The following is a 19421-nucleotide window of genomic DNA, read 5'->3' as shown; positions in this document are numbered from 1 at the left end:
CATTAATTATTAGGTAAATTCAAATAAAATAACCATGAGGTACCACTTCACATCATAAGAAAGACTAAAATTAAAAAAGATTATTTCAAGTATTGGGAGGATGTGGAGGACCTAGATCTCTCATATATTGCTTTGTAAATCATATAACCACTGTTAAAAAGAGTTTGGCAGTTTCATGAAAAGCTAAACACACACCTAATACATGATCTAGTCATTCTCCTCCTAGGTATTTCTACCAGAGAAAGCATATGTCCATAAAGACATACATGAACATTCATAGCAGCTTCATTTAAAATAGTCCCAAACTTGAAACAACCCGAATGCCCATTAATGGGTGAACAGATATGTTGTGACATATCCATACAATGAAATATTACTCAACAATACATAGAAATGAAGTGTTCATCCATGTGGCAACATGAATGCATCACAAAATTGTTATGCTGAGAAAAAGCCAGACAAAAAGACCACATATTGTATATTTCATTTCTATAAAATGTTAGAAAATGCAAATTAATCTAGAGTGACAGGAAGCAGATCAGTGGGGGAGGAGGGAAGAGTGCTAAGGATGGGGGGTAGGGGTTACAAAGCTGTACCAGGAAACTTTTGGGGGTGATGGACATGTTCATTACCTACAATGTGGTGATGGTTTCACAGGTGTATACATAGATCAAAACTTACCTAATTGTTCACTTTAAAAACGTGCAGTTTATTATATGTCAAGTCTATCTTGGTAACATTTACAAAATATACAAATGAGCTGATCTGAGGGCACATGGCCCATATTCTAGGGACCATGGCTTTGGAGTCAGACAGGTGCTCCTTCCTAGTTCCCTGTGAATGGTGAGTCAGGGACAGCCGAGTTAACTTGCGTTTTCTGATAATATGCGACAGACCGGGTACTGCTGATACAATATTTTGACCACTGTCAGTTACTACAAAAAAGAATGTTAAAAATCAGGGAAATTAAAATTGAGGATTATGTTTATGTATTGTTTTACTCACTTTCCGGTGATTCTACTCACTCCCAGTGTCTTGTTTTTCCTTCAGGGATGGAGCGTTTTCTGTTAGTTCAGTCTGGCCCTCTGATTTTATTCCTGCAAAGAGAAAGGAAATGCCTCATATGTTTAAGGTAAGCTTGCATACTGTCATTGGATCCCTTGTATGTTTTGTTTCATCCCTTTTCTGCCTGTTCCTAGGGGTCAGGGCTCCTTGGGTTACTGAAGGTACCTGGAGGTTGAGATTTTAGAAGTGCTGTGGGATAGTTTCCCTCCCTCTCCCACTTGCCACAAGAAATTTAGCCCTTTATTCTTATTCAAAAAATACTATAAATAGCTTTTTTGCAGGTGTCACATCTTTCATTCTACAGTTAAATCTGAGACTTAAGATACAAATGTTCCTGAGGGTGTCCATTCATTCCACACTAAGGTAACAGGACAGATCTAATTCATAGCTGAAAACAGGGGAAGCTTACAAAGCAGAATAGTACTGGGGTGGGGGGTGTGAAAGAAGAAGGAAAAAACAGTAACAGAGGAAGAGAGACCATATACTTCCGGATCAGACATAGAGGAAGGTCGTCGATTCATGGACCTACAGTAGCATGAATGTGCAACTTCTAAAACTAGAGGTACTTTGTACAATAAGTCTCCTCTGAGGCAACATTTTGAAGTCATAATTCAGATTCAAACCAAGAGTACAAAATGGAAAAATTGGGGAAAGATGTTGTTTTGCAAACTCTAAAAAATAGACACTCTGCTCTTTAAAATTCATGTAAAAAATAAAAGTGATTCTGGAATGGATTAAATAAAGTGACAGAGAAAGCAAAGGACTGTTATCCCCTCGAGACCCATATGGTTACAGTCAACCTAGGAATCTTGGTTTAACAAAGGCCAGACAGGAGTATTCTTAGTTCCTTAGTGCAAAGATAGACATCTATTTAGACTGTACCCAACCACCAAGAGACTACAAAGACCTGGCCATTTGGAACTGACTTACAGTGGGAACTTATGATGTCATTGTTGCTAACTTCATGCTCACAAAAGAAAGTTTTATATATTAGAGTTCTGCTAGCTTAATTATATACCTTAAATTTTAAATCTGATTTGCCATTTACTAGTATAATGTAAGTTATAGGCATGTAGCAACCAGGAAAACATGTGTTTTTGAATATTTCTAACTTAACAACAAAAAACTCCTGAACATTCCGTAATATCACAATTGATTATGATGATTGCCACTGTAAAACACATTGCCGTTTCAGAGATAATCTAAAGATGCAAAGCTGTGTGTTAGAATTAAAGCAATAGAGAGACTCAGAGTGGAGGTTCTGGCATCAGACTGCCTGCATTCTACCCTGCTGTGCTCCTGTCCTCTCACTGATAAAATGGAGAGAATAGCAGTAACTAGCACTGAGGTTTCTGTGAGGATTTAATCAATTAACACATGTCAATTTCTTAGAGCAGTTCCTGGTACAGAGTCAGCATTCAATAAATGGTAGCTATTTTCATTTGATGAAGTACAAGATTTTAGGTAGTCAGAGAACACCGGTGGTTTTATGAGGATCAAAATAGAAGTGATTCTGACACTTTGCTTTTGGCCTGCTTCTGATACTCACGTCATCTATTTTACTACGAGGAAGAGGGTAATGTTATTTAACATTTCGTTCAACAATGGTGAGTTTTATGAAAAATGCTAGACAGGCTGGCATAAAGAATGTTTGCGTTCTTATAACCTAGATATTCCTTAAATCATTCTAGGTCACAGCTTCCCAGCTCTCAGCACCTAGTAATAGATATTCAATCCCAATCTTAGCAGATAGCGAGAATGAGAAGAGTGAGTGGGTGAGCGTGCTGAGTGAATTGCACAAAATATTGAGAAAAAGTCATTCCAGAGACCGCTCAGTCTATGTTCTGAAAGAGGCTTATGACAACAATCTACCCCTGATCAAAACCACCCAGACAGCTGCAATCATAGGTATGGATTTACAACATTTATCCCGCTAGGTTCCTACCTTTCACCACAGTCCCAATGTTGAAATCTGAAAACCTTAACTTTATCCACAATTCATTTGTCAGCAAAACCTGAGTGAATGAGGCTTACCCGGAGGTGGAGGGTTGTCTTTCCACTTCTATCCCACAGCTACTCATCAGATTCTCTGCAAAAGTATACTTGATTATATGATGGCTCCCCAGGCCCTGCCAAAAAGGTGTTTCTTTAATCTACCTTTCAAATCTTTTCAATCTACCTTTTCAAGTCTGAAAAATTATGAGCTCCCAAACACATCTGGCCCCAAACACATAAGGGGTGTGACCTTGTGTGTAACTGTGAACTACCTACCTTAAGGGCAGAGACTGTCTTTCAAATCCCAATGCCCAATACTCAATAAATAAGTGAAAATCAAGTGAATCAATGAATGAAATGCTAAGATCAATACTGAAAGTTTTATCAATAGACAAGAATACTTGCATTTCTTAAACAGCATTTCTTCTGCATTAGATACTGGTGACAATAGAGCCACTTAGCTATTTCCTCCTGGGGGTCACGGAGCTAGTTACTAAACTTCATGTGTTAAATGCAGATAATTCCAGTTTTTCAGTTATGGAGAGGATTAAATGAGCTTATATATGTAATATCTGTGCTTTGTATTCAAAGCCTTCACGTAATGTGCTATCTTTGCACTTTTTTAGTTCTTACTCTGTTGTGACATACCTCCCTATGCTGTTTTACCTCAGGCCAAGGTCACCAAATTATTTTATAAAATTTTTTCATTCATGAAACATCACTTATTTATAGCAAATTTGACAGTTTATCATTACTTGAATATTATACTTTCTCTAAGTATTCATAAAGATTACTTTGTAAAATGATCTTTCTGCTGAGAAAAGTAATGTTTTATTATGCTTATTTCTGTAATGTGAAAGAAAAATCCTAGTGCCAATTATTTATTTTTATGTTTCTTTTCACTGTAGTATTGCTAAATATATACTTAATTTGACTTCTAAACTTTTTCAACATTGATAAACTTGTCCAGTTTATCTTATTAGCTTCACTTAATGTTTACCCCCCAAAATACTTGATATTTTAATTTATGTGTCAAATATAGATCACAAAAGAATCGCTCTGGGAAATGAAGAAGGGTTATTTGTTGTCCACGTTACCATAGATGGTAAGGAGAGTATTTACTGTTCTGGAATAACTTTAAACTCTAATAGTAATAATATCAGGTTCTTCTCTTCTTTTCTGTAAAAGAAATTTTCCACATCTGCTTCGATGTGTTTTCAAGTCAACTGATGACTTTTCTACTTTCAGAGATCCATAATCTTCCAGAGTCCAAATATCTTTTTAAAAAAAATTTTATTGGAGTATAGTTGATTTACAATGTTGTGTTAGTTTCAGGTGTACAGCAAAGTGATTCAGTTATACATATACATGTACTCATTCTTTTTCAGATTCTTTACCCATATAGGTTATTACAGAAGATTGAGTAGAGCTCCCTGTGCTATACAGTAGGTCCTTCTTGGTTATCTATTTTATATATAGTAGTGTGTCCAACTATCTTCACAAGTGATTTTATCTAATAAGTGCACTGTAAGAACTTAGTTTACCATCTTCAAGTTGGTGCATGAAAGGAAACACTTCTGCTTGAATCCCCCTCCCCCACTAGTACATTGACACCACAAAGAGTAACAACATAAAGTGAATACTTCCCAGATAAGACCGCAGAGTTCTCTGTTTCTGTTTTGTTTGTTTTTGTTTGGCTCTCATGGTTGTTTGAGGGAGAAATGGGGGAGTAGATGAAATGAAGAGGAGTCATTGTAATATAGATGTTCTCTTGAATGTCTTGCACTCTAATGATAAGTTAGTTAAAGGAGAACCTGCATTTGAAGGGCATTAGCTATTCTCCATTGAAGGCTTCCCATGCTGTGTGGGTGACTCAGTCCTGGTGAGGAGACCCATGAAAGGTCCACCAGGTGCCAGCATAAGAGCAGGGACTTGTCTCTTTTTGTTCAGCACTGTATCCTATGCACTTAAACAGTGCCTGGCACATAGTAGTCAATCAACAAATATTTGTGTAATAAAGGAATCAATTTAGTGCCAGAAAAAAAAGGACAGTTTTTTTCCCTAAAGAAGCAGTATATTGGGAATTCCCTGGTGGTCTAGTGGTTAGGACTCGGCACTTTCATTGCCAGGGCCCTGGATTTGATCCCTGTTCAGATCTAGATCCTGCAAGCTGCATGGCAAGGCCAAAAAAAAAAAAGAAAAAGCAGTATATTTCCACTTGTCAGACATTGAGGGTGTTCGCCTTGCTGTCTGGAATCTCAGGACTGAGTTTAGTGCTTTATTATGCTAATTTTATGTTTAAGGTAATTATGTTATCTATGGAATAATTATCTTTTTTTTTTTTTAACCTATATAATTTTTGATCTCTTATCCTCTTCCTATCCCTTTTTGGTCCTTCTCAAACCTACCCTTTGAGTTAATGTCTGTGATTTTATTAGAACCTGATTTAAATCCATTGGAGTAAAAATCGGAAAGAATTTTAAAATAGGAAAACATTCTTCTGCACAGCAAAGGAAACCATCAACAAAAGGAAAAGGCAACCTATCGAATGGGAAAAAATATTTGCAAATCATAGCTGATAAGGGGTTAATATCCAAAATATATAAAAACTCATAAAACTCAATAGCAAAAAACCTAAGCAATCTGATTAAAAGATGGACAGAGGATCTGAATAGATATTTTCCCAAAGAAGACATACAGATAGCCAACAGATACATGAAAGGTGCTCAAGATCACTAGGGGAATGCAAATCAAAGCCACAATAAGATATCACCTCATACCTGTTAGAATAGCTATTATTAAAAAGCCAAGAAATAATGTGTTGGTGAGGATGTGGAGAAAAGAGAATGCTTGTTCACTGTTGATGGGAATGTATATTGTTGCGGCCACATGGAAAACAGTATTGAAGTTCCTCAGAAATTAAAAATAGAGCTACCATATGATCCAGCAATTCCACTTATGGATATTTATTCGAATAAAACAAAAACACTATCTTGAAAAGATATCGCACCTCCATGTTCCTTGCAGCATTATTTGTAATAGTCAAGATATTGAAACAACCTAAGTGTCTACCAATGGATGAATGGGTAAGGATGTGAGATATATATACATACATATATATCTATATCTATATATATATATATATATATATAATTCAGCCATAAAAAAGAAAGAAATCTTCCCATTTACAACAACATGAATGGACTTTGAGGTTGTTACTCTAAGTGAAAGAAGTCAGAGAGAGAAAGACAAATACCATATGATCTCACTTATATGTGGAATCTAAACAAACACGTTCATAGATACAGAAAACAATCTGTGGTTGCCAGAGGTGGGGGTAATGGGCAAAATGGGTGAAGGGGTTTTAAAGGTATAAACTTCCAACCATAAAATAAATAAGTCCTTGGTATGTCATGTACAGAAACATGATCATAGTTAATAATACTATATTGTGTATTTGAAAGTTGCTAAGAGAATAGATCTTAAAAATTTTTATTACAAGAAAAAATTGTAATTATCTACAGTGTTGGATGTTAACTAGATTTATTGTGGTGACAATTTCTCAATACACACAAATATTGAATCATTATGTTGTACACCTGAAGCTAGTATAATGTTATATGTCAAATATACCTCAGTAAAGAAAATAAAAAAATAAGAAAACATTGCTATTTGAAGGTGACTTGCTGTTTTATTTGTAGAGAAATTACTCAAGTTAATGACACTAAGAAGATTTATCAGATCATTTTTATTGGGAAAAATTTCTTAATTGCTTATGAGTAAAATTTGGAGAACAGTTGAAATAAGTAAACAGAAGTTATTATGAATTTTAAAATGACTTACAAATATGCTTATTTGTGTAGAAATTATTCGCATTGGCTACATGAAGAAGATTCACCAGATTGAGCTTATCCCCCATGGCCAGATGGTTGCAGTGATCTCAGGACGAAGTCACCATGTGCAGCTGTTTCCCATGTCAGCTTTGGATGGACGAAAGACTGATATTCACAAGCTGGCAGAAACCAAAGGGTGCCAGACCGTGACTTCTGGAACAGTGTGCCAAGGGGCCCATACATGCCTCTGTGTGGCTAGGAAAAGCCAAATCTTCTGTTACAAGCTGTTTCAGAGCAAGAAAATTTCTCACAGAAAATTTAAAGAGCTCCAAATCCCAACCAATGTCCAGTGGATGGGCATCTTCAGCGAACAGCTCTGTGTAGGGTTCCAATCAGGATTCCTGAGATACCCCTTGAGGAGAGAAGGAATTCCATACAGGATGCTGCACTCCCATGACCCTACACTGTCATTTATTGCACATCAACCAGTGGATGCTCTCTGTGCAATTGAGATCTCTAGTATTGAGTATCTGTTATGTTTTAAGAGCATTGGAATTTACACTGACAGCAGGGGCCTCAGATCTAGGCCAGCTGAACTGATGTGGCCAGCAACTCCAAGTTACTGCTGTAAGGCTATCTTACAATTTATTTCCTTGTCTCTCTGTACATTTCCAACCTTGTTATTACAATTCTATATCATATGACTAAATATTGTTAATGACGGTTTTATTTTTGAAAACTACATCACTGAAGAATTTTCCTAAGTTGTCTATGTCTTTTTAAGTAGAATAGCTCTAAAGAAGTTATATCTAAGTCATACATGTGAAATAACTTAGCCTTTAATTTATACTATATTCATAGGATAATTTACCTTGAATATATTCTTAATCCAGGTTGTTGCTTTTTGTAAGCTCCTAAGTAGATATCTTCATGGTCACTGAAAACCACATAAGCATTAATTAACCATAAGAAATAGTTACTAAGTAGATTACTTTTTGCCTTTTAGATTTAGCTTATGTAAAGTCTACATAGAATGTTCCTAAATAATTTTAGCCTATTTGATATTTCATTGATGCAGGCCATCATTTTATAAATTTAATATAGCATTTTTTATTCACTTAGAGAATAGTAATTGAGCACTTAATATGAACTTACTATGCTAAAAGTTAAGGGCACAATATTAAACATGGTGAAATAGTCTGTATCTTTATTGAGATTATAATCATGATATGAGATCAATAATTAAGCAAGTGCTGTGATAGGGGAGTACAGTATTCTACAGGAGCACGTACGAGGGACACAATCTAAACTGGTGAGTCTGGAAAGGCCAACTAAAAAAGCGAGAAGCGTTTTTTTCTTTCAGCACTTAAAAAATGTCATTCTATTTTCTTCTGGTATCCATTGTTTCCAGTGAGAAATCAACCATTTTTATTGTTGTTCCCTCTGTCTTTTCTATTTGGCAGACATTAAGATTTTCTCATTATCTTTGGTTTTCAGCAATTTGACTGTGATGTGCTTACATGTGATTTTCTTTGTATATATTCTGCTGGGGATTTTCAGGACTTTTTGGATCTGAAGATTGATATCTTTCATTAATTTTGGAAAATTTTTAGGCATTATATTTTCTAAAAATTTTTTTAACCTATTTTCTCTTTTCTGGAGATCCAATTACATGTATATTAGACCTCTTGACTTTGTTCCACAAATCGTTGAGGCTCTGTTTTTTAAAAATCTTTTTTTCCTTCTTTACTTCAGTTTAGATAATTTATATTGATTGTATCTTCAGTTTCACCGATCTTTTACCCCTGGTTTGTCCAGGGATTTTTAAGCATTTCAGGTATTATATTCCTCTGTTCTATAATTTCAAGTATTTTTTTGAAATTTCTATTTCTTTGCTGGATTTCTCCTCTCTGCCAATTTGTTTATATTTTTTCACAGTCTTAAACTATTTATACAATTATTTATAATTATTCCAACATATGGCCTCTATGGGTCTGCTTCTACTGAATTTTTTTTTTTTTTGATTAAAGCTGTTATTTTCCTGCTTTTTTACAAGTCTTATTATTTTTTTATCTTTGCTGGACATTATGAATGCTATGATACAGGGACTCTGGGTTATATTATGTATTTCTCTAGAGAGTGTTGTGTGCTTTGTTCTGACAGACAATTAACCTATTGATGGATCACTTTAGTTTTGCTGAGGCTTGGAATTAGACTTTGTTAGGGCGGGCCTATTTTGGCTTTTCTTCTAGTCCTCATGCCCAAAGAATGGCCTTTCTGGGTCTCAACTGAATGCCTAGGGTTTTCACCAACGTCTCTCTACTCTGTCTGGTTCAGAAATCTAATGTCTTTCCAGCACTGTACTACCTATGAAATTTCTGTTCACTCTCAATGCTCTGCGTGAGTCTTGTGGAATCTTGCTCTGTCTGTGTGCAGTTTTGGATTTGGCCAGGAACTTCGAGGGAACAGCTGTGCAGATTTCTGGGACACCTTTCTTTGTGGCTCTTTCCTCTGTGTACTCTGCCTTGCAAATTCCAGACACATTAGAATCTGTTTCCTCTGCCTGGCAAAACTTCAACTCTCTGCTTGGGTTCCATTTTCCTACATAGCAGTTTTGGAGATTTCCGTTAGGCAGAGAAACAGCGGAATGTGGGACCCACCTTATATATTTATCTTCTTTTAGGAATGGCAGTCCTGTGCTGTCTACTAACTAATGCCTAAAAACAGTTATTTCATATGACTTGTCCATTTTTATATTTTTATGTCCATTTTATAATTATTGATGGTGGGAGGGTAATTCCAATAGCAGACAACTCTGTCATAACTGGAAAAGGCCATTGATACTGCATTTTGTGAGGAACTATAATAAGGTCACTGTTTCAGACATGGAGTTCAAGATAAGAGTTTGAGAAATGGGACTGGAGGAGTTCTCATGAGCCAGATCACAGACGCACTGACATGGTTAGAGATGCACTTCAGAAAAATCCCTAGGCTCTAGTGGTGAGGTAAACGATAAACGAGAGATCAGACTGGAGCCCAAGAGACCAACTAGGAGGTCATTGTAGAAATTGTGGATTAAAATTATGTACGGTAGAGACAGTTGGGATAGAGAGGAGACAAGTTGAGGGATATTGAGGAGATATAATTGACAAAACTTTGCTTTACAAAGCTTTGATTAGAAGTGGAAGCTCAGGGACCAGAGAATCAGGATTTCCTAGTTGAGCAAATGAGTGATGCCACTGATATTACTGAGATAATAAAACACAAGGTGGGACAGATTCAGATGGGCAGAGGAGGAAGGAATATGATAACTTAATTTTTTTCTTTTTTGTTGAGTCGTTGAAGTATTTGAAATAAAATCCCAAACATTATTTTCATTCCACCTCTACACACCTTAACATACATCTCTAAAAATATGGTCATTTTCTCATAAAACTATTACCACCTCTGAAGAAATTACCAATGATTCTTTTTTACTATCCAATAGTCCATATTAAAATATTGCTGATTATCATAAAGACATCTCTTTTGACAGTGTATTTCTTGGAATCAGAATCCAAAAATGGTCCACACATGGCATGTTGTGGTTAACTCTTAAATATCTTCTAATCCTGAGTGGTTTTCCACACCACTGATTTGCTCTCCTGTAGGATGTTCTACAATCTAGATCTGTCTGTTTCCTCGTGGTGCTTTCTAACTTCTTCCTCTATGTCCTGAATTTCCTACAACTGAAAATGATCATTAACGGCTTCTAATAAGAGTAATTTCTTACTAGTTTTGTATGTCACACTGAACACATCAGAGCACACAATGTCTGGCCATCCCATTTGTGGTAAAGCTAAAATCAATGACTAGTTTCTGGCATTATCAGCCTGGTTCCTTGGACATGCTGAGTTTGTACTTCCAGTGCGAGAGTAAACAAAGTGAGAGAGAATAGGACATAGGCCAGAGGACCAAGAAACATAAATATTAGAGAGGTGGTCGGAGGGCAAGAAGCCCACAAAGGAAACTGAGAGGGAGAATTGTAGGAGGCAAGTATCGCTGAGCTTTCAAGTAAGACAGAGACTGAAACATGTCTGTTGGTTTTAGGAATAATTGACAGTTAATGACTTGTAGTGAGAGCAGTTTTAATGGATGGGTTAAGACACAAGTCAGATTGCCATGGACTGGGTGTCAGTAGGGCTGGGAAGTGGAGGATGTGAAACGTAAATGACACTTTCAAGAGTTGGCCACAGGAAAAAAGAAAGAGTGGCACAACATGAGTGTAGGAAGTGTTGTTAATTATATTGCTGTTGCTTTAATGGGGAGACATATTCATGTTGAGGTGAGTATTTAGGAGCCATAAGAGGTTATTATTAATAAAGTGGAAAGTTCCAAAAATGTTACTGGCTGGAAGTTCTTTCTGCTTTGTTCATTAATTTCACTCCCCAGATATACTTTTCTAATCTTACACCATATTCTTTTTGGAAGTTGACCTGGTTTAGGAGCCACAGATTTTGAAATGTTATGGAATTTCTTAAAAAAGCTGCTGTTAGATGTAGGTGTTAGAAAGATTTTTGTCAGATTTTACATACGTGTTGTACTATATAATTGGACCCATGTGCATCATTTATGTGCCATTTTAATTTATGTTAACCCTGTGTATCAAAAAAAAGATTTTGATAATTATAATATTATTATGGGATTCTCTTTGGATTCCACTCTGAAGGTGTTTTTATAATGTATTTGGGCGTAGCAGATATAATTAATCATGAATACCATATGATTCCATTTATTTATTTATTTATTTAACATCTTTATTGGAGTATAATTGCTTTACAATGGTGTGTTAGTTCTGCTTTATAACAAAGTGAATCAGCTATACATATACATATATCCCCATATCTCCTCTCTCTTGCTTCTCCCTTCCACCCTCCCTATCCCACCCCTTTAGGAGGTCAAAAAGCACTGAGCTGATCTCCCTGTGCTATGTGGATGCTTCCCACTAGCTATCTATTTTACATTTGGTAGTGTGTATATTTCTATGCCACTCTCTCACTTCGTCTCAGCTTATGCTTCCCCCTCCCCGTGTCCTCAAGTCCAGTCTCTACCTCTGTGTCTTTATTCCTGTCCTGCCCCTAGGTTCTTCAGAACCATTTTTTTTTTTTTTTTTTTTAGATTCCATATATATGTGTTAGCATACGGTATTTCTTTTTCTCTTTCTGACTTACTTCACTCTGTATGACAGATCTAGGTCTATCCACCTCAATACAAAAAACTCAATGCCGTTTCTTTTTATGGCTGAGTAATATTCCATTGTATATATGTGCCACATCTTCTTTATCCATTCATCTGTTGATGGACACTTAGGTTGCTTCCATGTCCTGGCTATTGTAAATAGAGCTGCAATGAACATTGTGGTACATGACTCTTGTTGAATTATGGTTTTCTCAGGGTATATGCCCAGTAGTGGGATTGCTGGGTCATATGGTAGTTCTGTTTTTAGTTTTTTAAGGAACCTCCATACTGTTCTCCATAGTGGCTGTATCAATTTACATTTCCACGAACAGTGCAACAGGGCACCCTTTTCTCCACACCCTCTCTAGCATTTATTGTTTGTAGATTTTTTTGATGATGGCCATTCTGACCGGTGTGAGGTGATACCTCACTAAAGTTTTGATTTGCATTTCTCTAATGATGATTAGTGATGTTGAGTATCCTTTCATGTGTTTGTTCGCAATTTGTATATCTTCTTTGGAGAAATGCCTATTTAGGTCTTCTGCCCATTTTTGGATTTGGTTGTTTGGTTTTTTTTGATATTGAGCTGCATGAGCTGCTTGTAAATTGTGGAGATTAATCTTTTGTCAGTTGCTTCATTTGCAAATATTTTCTCTCATTCTGAGTGTTGTCTTTTCGTCTTGTTTATGTTTTCCTTTGCTGTGCAAAAGCTTTTAAGTTTCATTAGGTCCCATTTGTTTTTTTTTGTCTTTATTTCCATTTCTCTAGTAGATGGGTCAAAAAGGATCTTGCTGTGATTTATGTCAAAGAGTGTTCCGCCTATGTTTTCCTCTAAGAGTTTTATAGTGTCTGGCCTTACATTTAGGTCTTTAATCCATTTTGAGTTTACTTTTGTGTATGGTGTTAGGGAGTATTCTAATTTCATTCTTTTACATGTAGCTGTGCAGTTTTCCCAGCACCACTTATTGAAGAGGCCATCTTTTCTCCATTGTATATTCTTGTCTCCTTTATCAAAAATAAGGTGACCATACGTGCGTGGGTTTATCTCTGGGCTTTCTATCCTGTTCCATTGATCTAAATTTCTGTTTTTGTGCCAGTACCATACTGTCCTGATTACTGTAGCCTTGTAGTATAGTCTGAAGTCAGGGAGCCTGATTCCTCCAGCTCTGTTTTTCTGTCTCAAGATTGCTTTGGCTATTCGGGGTCTTTTGTGTTTCCATACAAATTGTGAAATTTTTTGTTCTAGTTCTGTGAAAAATGCCATTGGTAGTTTGGTAGAGATTGCATTGAATCTGTAGATTGCTTTGGGTAGTATCGTTATTTTCACACTGTTGATTCTTCCAATCCAAGTACATGGTAATTCTCTCCATCTGTTTGTATCATCTTTAATTTCTTTCATCAGTGTCTTATAGTTTTCTGCATACAGGTGTTTTGTCTCCTTAGGTAGGTTTATTCCAAGGTATTTTATTCTTTTTGTTGCAATGGTAAATGGGAGTGTTTCCTTAATTTCTCTTTCAGATTTGTCATCATTAGTGTATAGGTATGCAAGAGATTTCTGTGCATTAATTTTGTATCCTGCTCCTTTACCAAATTCATTGATTAGCTCTAGTAGTTTTCTGGTGGCATCTTTAGGATTCTTTATGTATAGTATCATGTCATCTGCAAACAGGGACAGCTTTAAGTCTTCTTTTCAAATTTGGATTCCTTTTATTTCTTTTTCTTCTCTGATTGCTGTGGCTAAAACTTCCAAAACTATGTTGAATAATAGTGGTGAGAGTGGACAACCTTGTTTTGTTCCTGATCTTAGAGGAAATTGATTCCTTTCATATAGCATTTTTGAAATGACAAAATTTTTGAAATGGAGTACAGATTATACTGATTCCCAGAGATTAAGGAAGGAGGGGAGGATGGAAAGGAGGTGAGTGAGATTATAAAAAGGCATGATGAGGGATCCTTGGAGTTATTTTGTATCTTGACTGTGGCTGTGAACACCTGAACCTACACAGGTGATATAATTGTATATACCTTCACACATACAAACAGACACACACATGAGTGCTAGTAAAAGTGGGGAAATCTGCCTGAGATGGATAGGTCAGCTCTATCAATGTCAGTATGCTAGCTTTGCAAAATGTTACATTGGGGAAAACTGAGCAGAGCATGCAAGAGATCTTTCTGTGTTTTTCTTACAACTGCATGTGAATCTATAATTATCCTAATAAAAATTCCAATTAAAAAATGAATCATGAACCCCATGCTTGCTGTCACCTCCTCTCCTTTTCCCAGGTTACAATGCCCCATATCTCTCAGTGTACAGTGAAAATGCAGTGGATATCATTGATGTGAACTCCATGGAATGGATCCAAACCATCCCCCTCAAGAAGGTGATTTGACATTGAGATCATGTGACTGATGAATTACTGACTGAAAATGGAAACTCAATTGTGCCTTTGCTGGACTTACTAATGTGTACTTGGTGATTTGAAGGCTTAGCTAAGAGTGAAAATAACCACCAAAACCCACATGGGTTAATTTTTTTACTAGTACAAGAGCTATTTTGTGATATTTAGTTGCACTATATAAGGTAGGATTATCATGATATAAATAAATGTACTATTTATTTATATAGATAATATAATATGAATATTTATATCATACATTATAGATGTTACTTCCCACATTCAGTTTAGTTACTTGTGTTTATTACTAATTTTCACTTAGTATAATTTTGCATACTGTGAAGGAAAATTTTACTGGCAAAAAAAAAAAAAAAAAAAAGGAAAAGTATGTAGCCAAAGCTGTTTTTAGGATTCTCAATTAGATTCTCACAGATTCATAATAAAATAAAAATTTTGTATCTTTACTACAAATAATTTAAAATTTACGTAAAATTTAGAAGTAAAAACCTCTATTTTGTTAAAAGACCACTGAAGATTTAAGAATGATTAAATTCTGGCATATGTGGAGTATACGTACCAGGAGCCACCAAAAAGGAGTTTATACAGGAAAGGATGAAGGAAGTATTTACAATTATATGTGAGATTTTGCCTCACTTTAAACAATATAAGCAATGGGAAAAGCTTTTGTAAGGACGGTCCCACTATATAAAATATTAAAATACACTTTTCCAGCATTCTAAACGTGAACCAGTCACATTTATTGTTTGATAAAATGAATTCACAAGGCAGATGAATCTTCTCAGGATAATTTTTTAGTTACTAATAATGTTTTAAAAGTTAATATAAAAATTAAATAGATTGCTATTTAAGTTAGTAATGTTCAGATTTCTTTAATCTATGATATTCATGTTTCTGAAATTTTATCAATATGAGTTTGTAACACCATTTATTTTCTTTAATTGATGTTTTGGGGGTCTTTTTTTTTTTGAGACTACATTATTCTGAGGGGGGAGTTTAAGTAGAATATACTTATTCTTAATTCTTTATATGTAAGCAAATAGTCATAACTTAATTTTAAAAAAGTATTCATTGAAATGGTAATCTTGCTTTTTTATTATTTTAGGTTCAACCCTTGAATAGTGAAGGATCCCTAAATATTTTGCTTTTGGAGACAATTAGATTAATATATTTCAAAAATAAGAAGACAAGTAAGAAATGACTTCTTCTTAGTAGAAGTAATTCTAAGAGACCATGTCTCTAACTGACTGCCCAAGGTCACAGAGCTAGTGAGTGGAGAGGGTCTGATTTGGACACCTGTGCCCCTTACACACAGTCCTGGGATGCACTCCCGGCAAAGTGGTTCTCCTTCATCCTCGCATAGCAGTAGAGATAAAAGCATTTACTTGTGGCACACTCCAGCTATTTTTAAGCAGGACTGATGGTTGGACATAAGCACCTGGAAACACTAATCTACCATTTGAATGCTCACTGTGAAAATTCATTCACTTCCCAGCAGGCTCTGCGTCCAGATGTGCTCCAAGCTGCAGTGCACACGGGGGAAGCAGACGCGGCCCACCCCACCGCCCTGCTCCAACTTCTCCCACCTACATTTTAGACTCTAGCAGATTTAGAGTGTGAGAAAAGCCACAGGGATTCATTTGTCTTTCTTTCTATTTTATTTATAGGCTGGAATACTTAATGTAGCAGAGAATTATTTTGCTGGGGCTGCTAAAAAGTGCCACAGGGTTGGACAGCTTAAACCACAGAAATGTATTGTCTCACAGTCCTAGAGGCCAGAAGTCCGAGATCAGGATGTCAGCAGGGTTGGTTCCTTTTGAGGGCTGTGAGAGAAATCCTTTTCCCGGCCTCTCTCCTAACTTCTGGTGACTTGCTGGCAATCTGTGTGTTCCTTGGCTTTTAGATACATCACCCCTGATCTCGGCTTTCATCTCCATGTGGCATATCCCCTGTGCATGTCTGTGTCCAAATTTCCTCTTTTTATAAGGACACAATCAGATTAGGGCCCAACCCAATGACTTCATCTTAACTTGATGATCTGCGAAGATCTTAATTCCAAATAAGGTCACATTCACATGCTCTGGGGGGGTTAGTATGACAACATCTTTTGCGGGGACACAATTTAACCTATAAGAAGCTCTCTTATTTTCTTTTTGTAGTCTAAGACACTTTTGAGTGTTTCTGGGTGACATTTTGTTGACTTCTAGATATTAAGAACTTAAACAGAGTAAGTCTTAAGTCTAAAGAGGGGTGCATCTTTCCCCAAGATCAGAAGAGGCAGCAAGTAGAGAATGACTTTTACCTCCAGGAGAGAAGAAGTGGGGTCTCCTTACCCCACCTCAACACCTCTTCCTCCAGCAGTGGACCTCAGAAATGCTTTGCTCAGTTACAATTATTGTAATTGTTTTCATTTACAGAATGACTGGCCCTTTATGCTTGCCCCTGAAGCATAACAGACCGTTTTGATACCCTTTAGCCACAAAAATCTGATAGGAGAAAAACATAGCATAGAAATGTGAGGGCAAATCGAAGTGGAAAGACACCAACATGATTGACCTCTCCTTCCAGTGAAATGATGTCATTTCATAGATAAGAGTCACAATAAATTCATTTTTAAGTGTTGCTTACACTGAACATTAAATTCTGTTCATTAATACTCTGCTTCTATTCTTGAGAAATTTGCCATATTCATCCATTTTTAACTTTAAAAAATCAGAGCAGTGTGATATTTGTGCAGTTAATGAACAGTTGTGAAATTAACATGAGAAACTGGGTGGGAGGCCTCTTAACAGTTTAAAGAATGACATTGCTTTTTTTGTTTTAAAATACGTATAGATGGAGATGAGCTGGTATTTCCAGAAACATCAGATAATCAACAGAAGCAAATGGTCCGACACCACAGCAGCAGGCATCGTTATTCCTTCCAGGTTCCCAGAGGGAAAGGGATGCTACTGAAGGGGCTCTGATGACCACCCTCTCACGTGTGGTCCAGAGGGACCACTTGAGGACCACGTGATATTTGATGTAATTCGGAAGAAAAAGAAATAAATCTGTGAAACTCAGGTGGAGACATCTGTTTGCAGCAGTGTTATGTTTATTTTTCTGTGCAGCTTTAAAGAAAACATTGATGTAGTGAGTATGAATGGAAGTATAATACGTGGAAACATTTCTCTGTGAATGTGGAATAACTGAAATTCGGTACATAAGCCTCCACATAATGCAAATATAGAACACACGTGTATACACACCATAATGTATGTCACTGAGGCATTTTGCGAAGGAATAAATAGTACTGAGCTGCATGTGGATTGATTACTCTCTGACTCTGGAGATGCCTTCCTTTGACTTTAAAAGAACATTCATTCTCTTATTGCCTATTACTTGGTGGTAATTTCTGTAACTGAATAAGTGGAAAAATAAGCTGATCTTCTTTGGATTACAAATAAAAACTTTTCTAGAGCAGTGCTGTTTCCTTTAAAGGAGCCGTAATTATATGAAAAATATATAATAGGACAGAGCTTCTTTGATGTCTGTGGCTGTTAAATGCCATGTGATTTGTACCAAAAACTTTAAGATACTTAATTTTTAAAAGTATCTGGGAAGCACAGAATAACTGAATATTCTCTCCATTCACCAAATTTGTAATTGGATATACCTATCATTTGCCCTTGAAAAAGTCACCAGTACAATTTTGTCTTTGTCTTTTAAAGTTGATTGCAGTAGCATCTCTGTTGATTAATACCTAAAGTAATAATTTTTAATAAAGTATTACTTTTGAAAATGAGGCTGAAGATCTTCTGATTTCAAACATGAGAATTCATGAAGCATTCACCTAAATTGACTGCTTCCTTTTAAAAAATTTTTTTTTTCATCTTTATTGGAGTTTAATTGCTTTACAATGTTGTGTTAGTTTCTGCTGCACAACAAAGTGAATCAGCTATATGTATACATATATACCCATATCCCCTCTCTCTTGTGTCTCCCTCCCACCTTCCCTATCCCACCCCTCTAGGTCACCACAAAGCATCGAGCAGATCTCCCTGTGCTATGCAACAGCTTCCCACTAGCCATCCATTTTATATTTGGTAGTGTATATATGTCAATGCTACTCTCTCACTTCGTCCCAGCTTCCCCCCCACCCCAAGTCTGTTCTCTAAATCTGCGTCTTTATTCCTGTCCTGCCCCTAGGTTCTTCAAAACTGTTTTTTTAGATTCCATATATGTGTGTTAGCATACTGTATTTGTTTTTCTCTTTCTGACTTACTTTACTCTGTATGACAGATCTAAGTCTGTCCACCTCATTACAAATAACTCAATTTTGTTCCTTTCTATGGCTGAGTAATATTCCATTGTAACTATGTGCCACATCTTCTTTATCCATTCATCTGTTGATGGACACTTAGGTTGTTTCCATGTCCTGGCTACTATAAAGAGTGCTGCAGTGAACATTGTGGTACATGACTCTTTTTGAATTATGGTTTTCTCAGGGTATATGCCCAGAAGTGGGATTGCTGGGTCATATGGTAGTTCTATTTTTAGTTTTTTAAGGAACCTCCATACTGTTCTCCATAGTGGCTGTATCAATTTACATTCCCACCAACAGTGCAGAGGGTTCCCTTTTCTCCACACCTTCTCCAGCACTTATTGTTTGTAGATTCTTTTTGATGATGGCCATTCCAACTGGTGTGAAGTGATACCTCATTGTGGTCTTGATTTGCATTTCTCTAATAATTAGTGATGCTGAGCATCTTTTCATGTGTTTGTTCACAATCTGTATGTCTTTTTGAGAAAGAAAAACAGAGCTGGAGGAATCAGGCTCCCTGACTTCAGACTATACTACAAAGCTACAGTAATCAAGACAGTGTGGTACTGACACAAAAACAGAAATATAGAT

The 19421-nt window shown here is 36.3% G+C and overlaps 1 protein-coding gene across 1 annotated transcript in view; it reads left to right on the top strand.

Moving 5' to 3' along the window:
* Positions 1-14503, top strand: part of LOC309665263 (serine/threonine-protein kinase MRCK alpha-like) — a gene marked incomplete at its 3' end in the record, with an annotated part of 48227 nt that extends 33724 nt beyond the window's left edge. Inside the window, exons 6-10 of the mRNA XM_082478891.1 lie at positions 1051-1132; positions 2757-2973; positions 4103-4165; positions 6924-7520; positions 14397-14503. Coding sequence (XP_082335017.1) covers positions 1051-1132; positions 2757-2973; positions 4103-4165; positions 6924-7520; positions 14397-14503 — 1066 coding nt within the window. The remainder of the gene's footprint in view (positions 1-1050; positions 1133-2756; positions 2974-4102; positions 4166-6923; positions 7521-14396) is intronic.
* Between the last annotated feature and the right edge of the window lie 4918 nt (positions 14504-19421).

The sequence above is a fragment of the Balaenoptera physalus genome (genome assembly GCF_965194825.1).
Source record: "Balaenoptera physalus genome assembly, contig: SUPER_7_unloc_1, whole genome shotgun sequence".
In the NCBI taxonomy this organism is placed as follows: Eukaryota; Metazoa; Chordata; class Mammalia; order Artiodactyla; family Balaenopteridae; genus Balaenoptera; species Balaenoptera physalus.
Note: the sequence above shows the minus strand (reverse complement) of the source record. Positions and strands in the feature narration are given on the sequence as shown.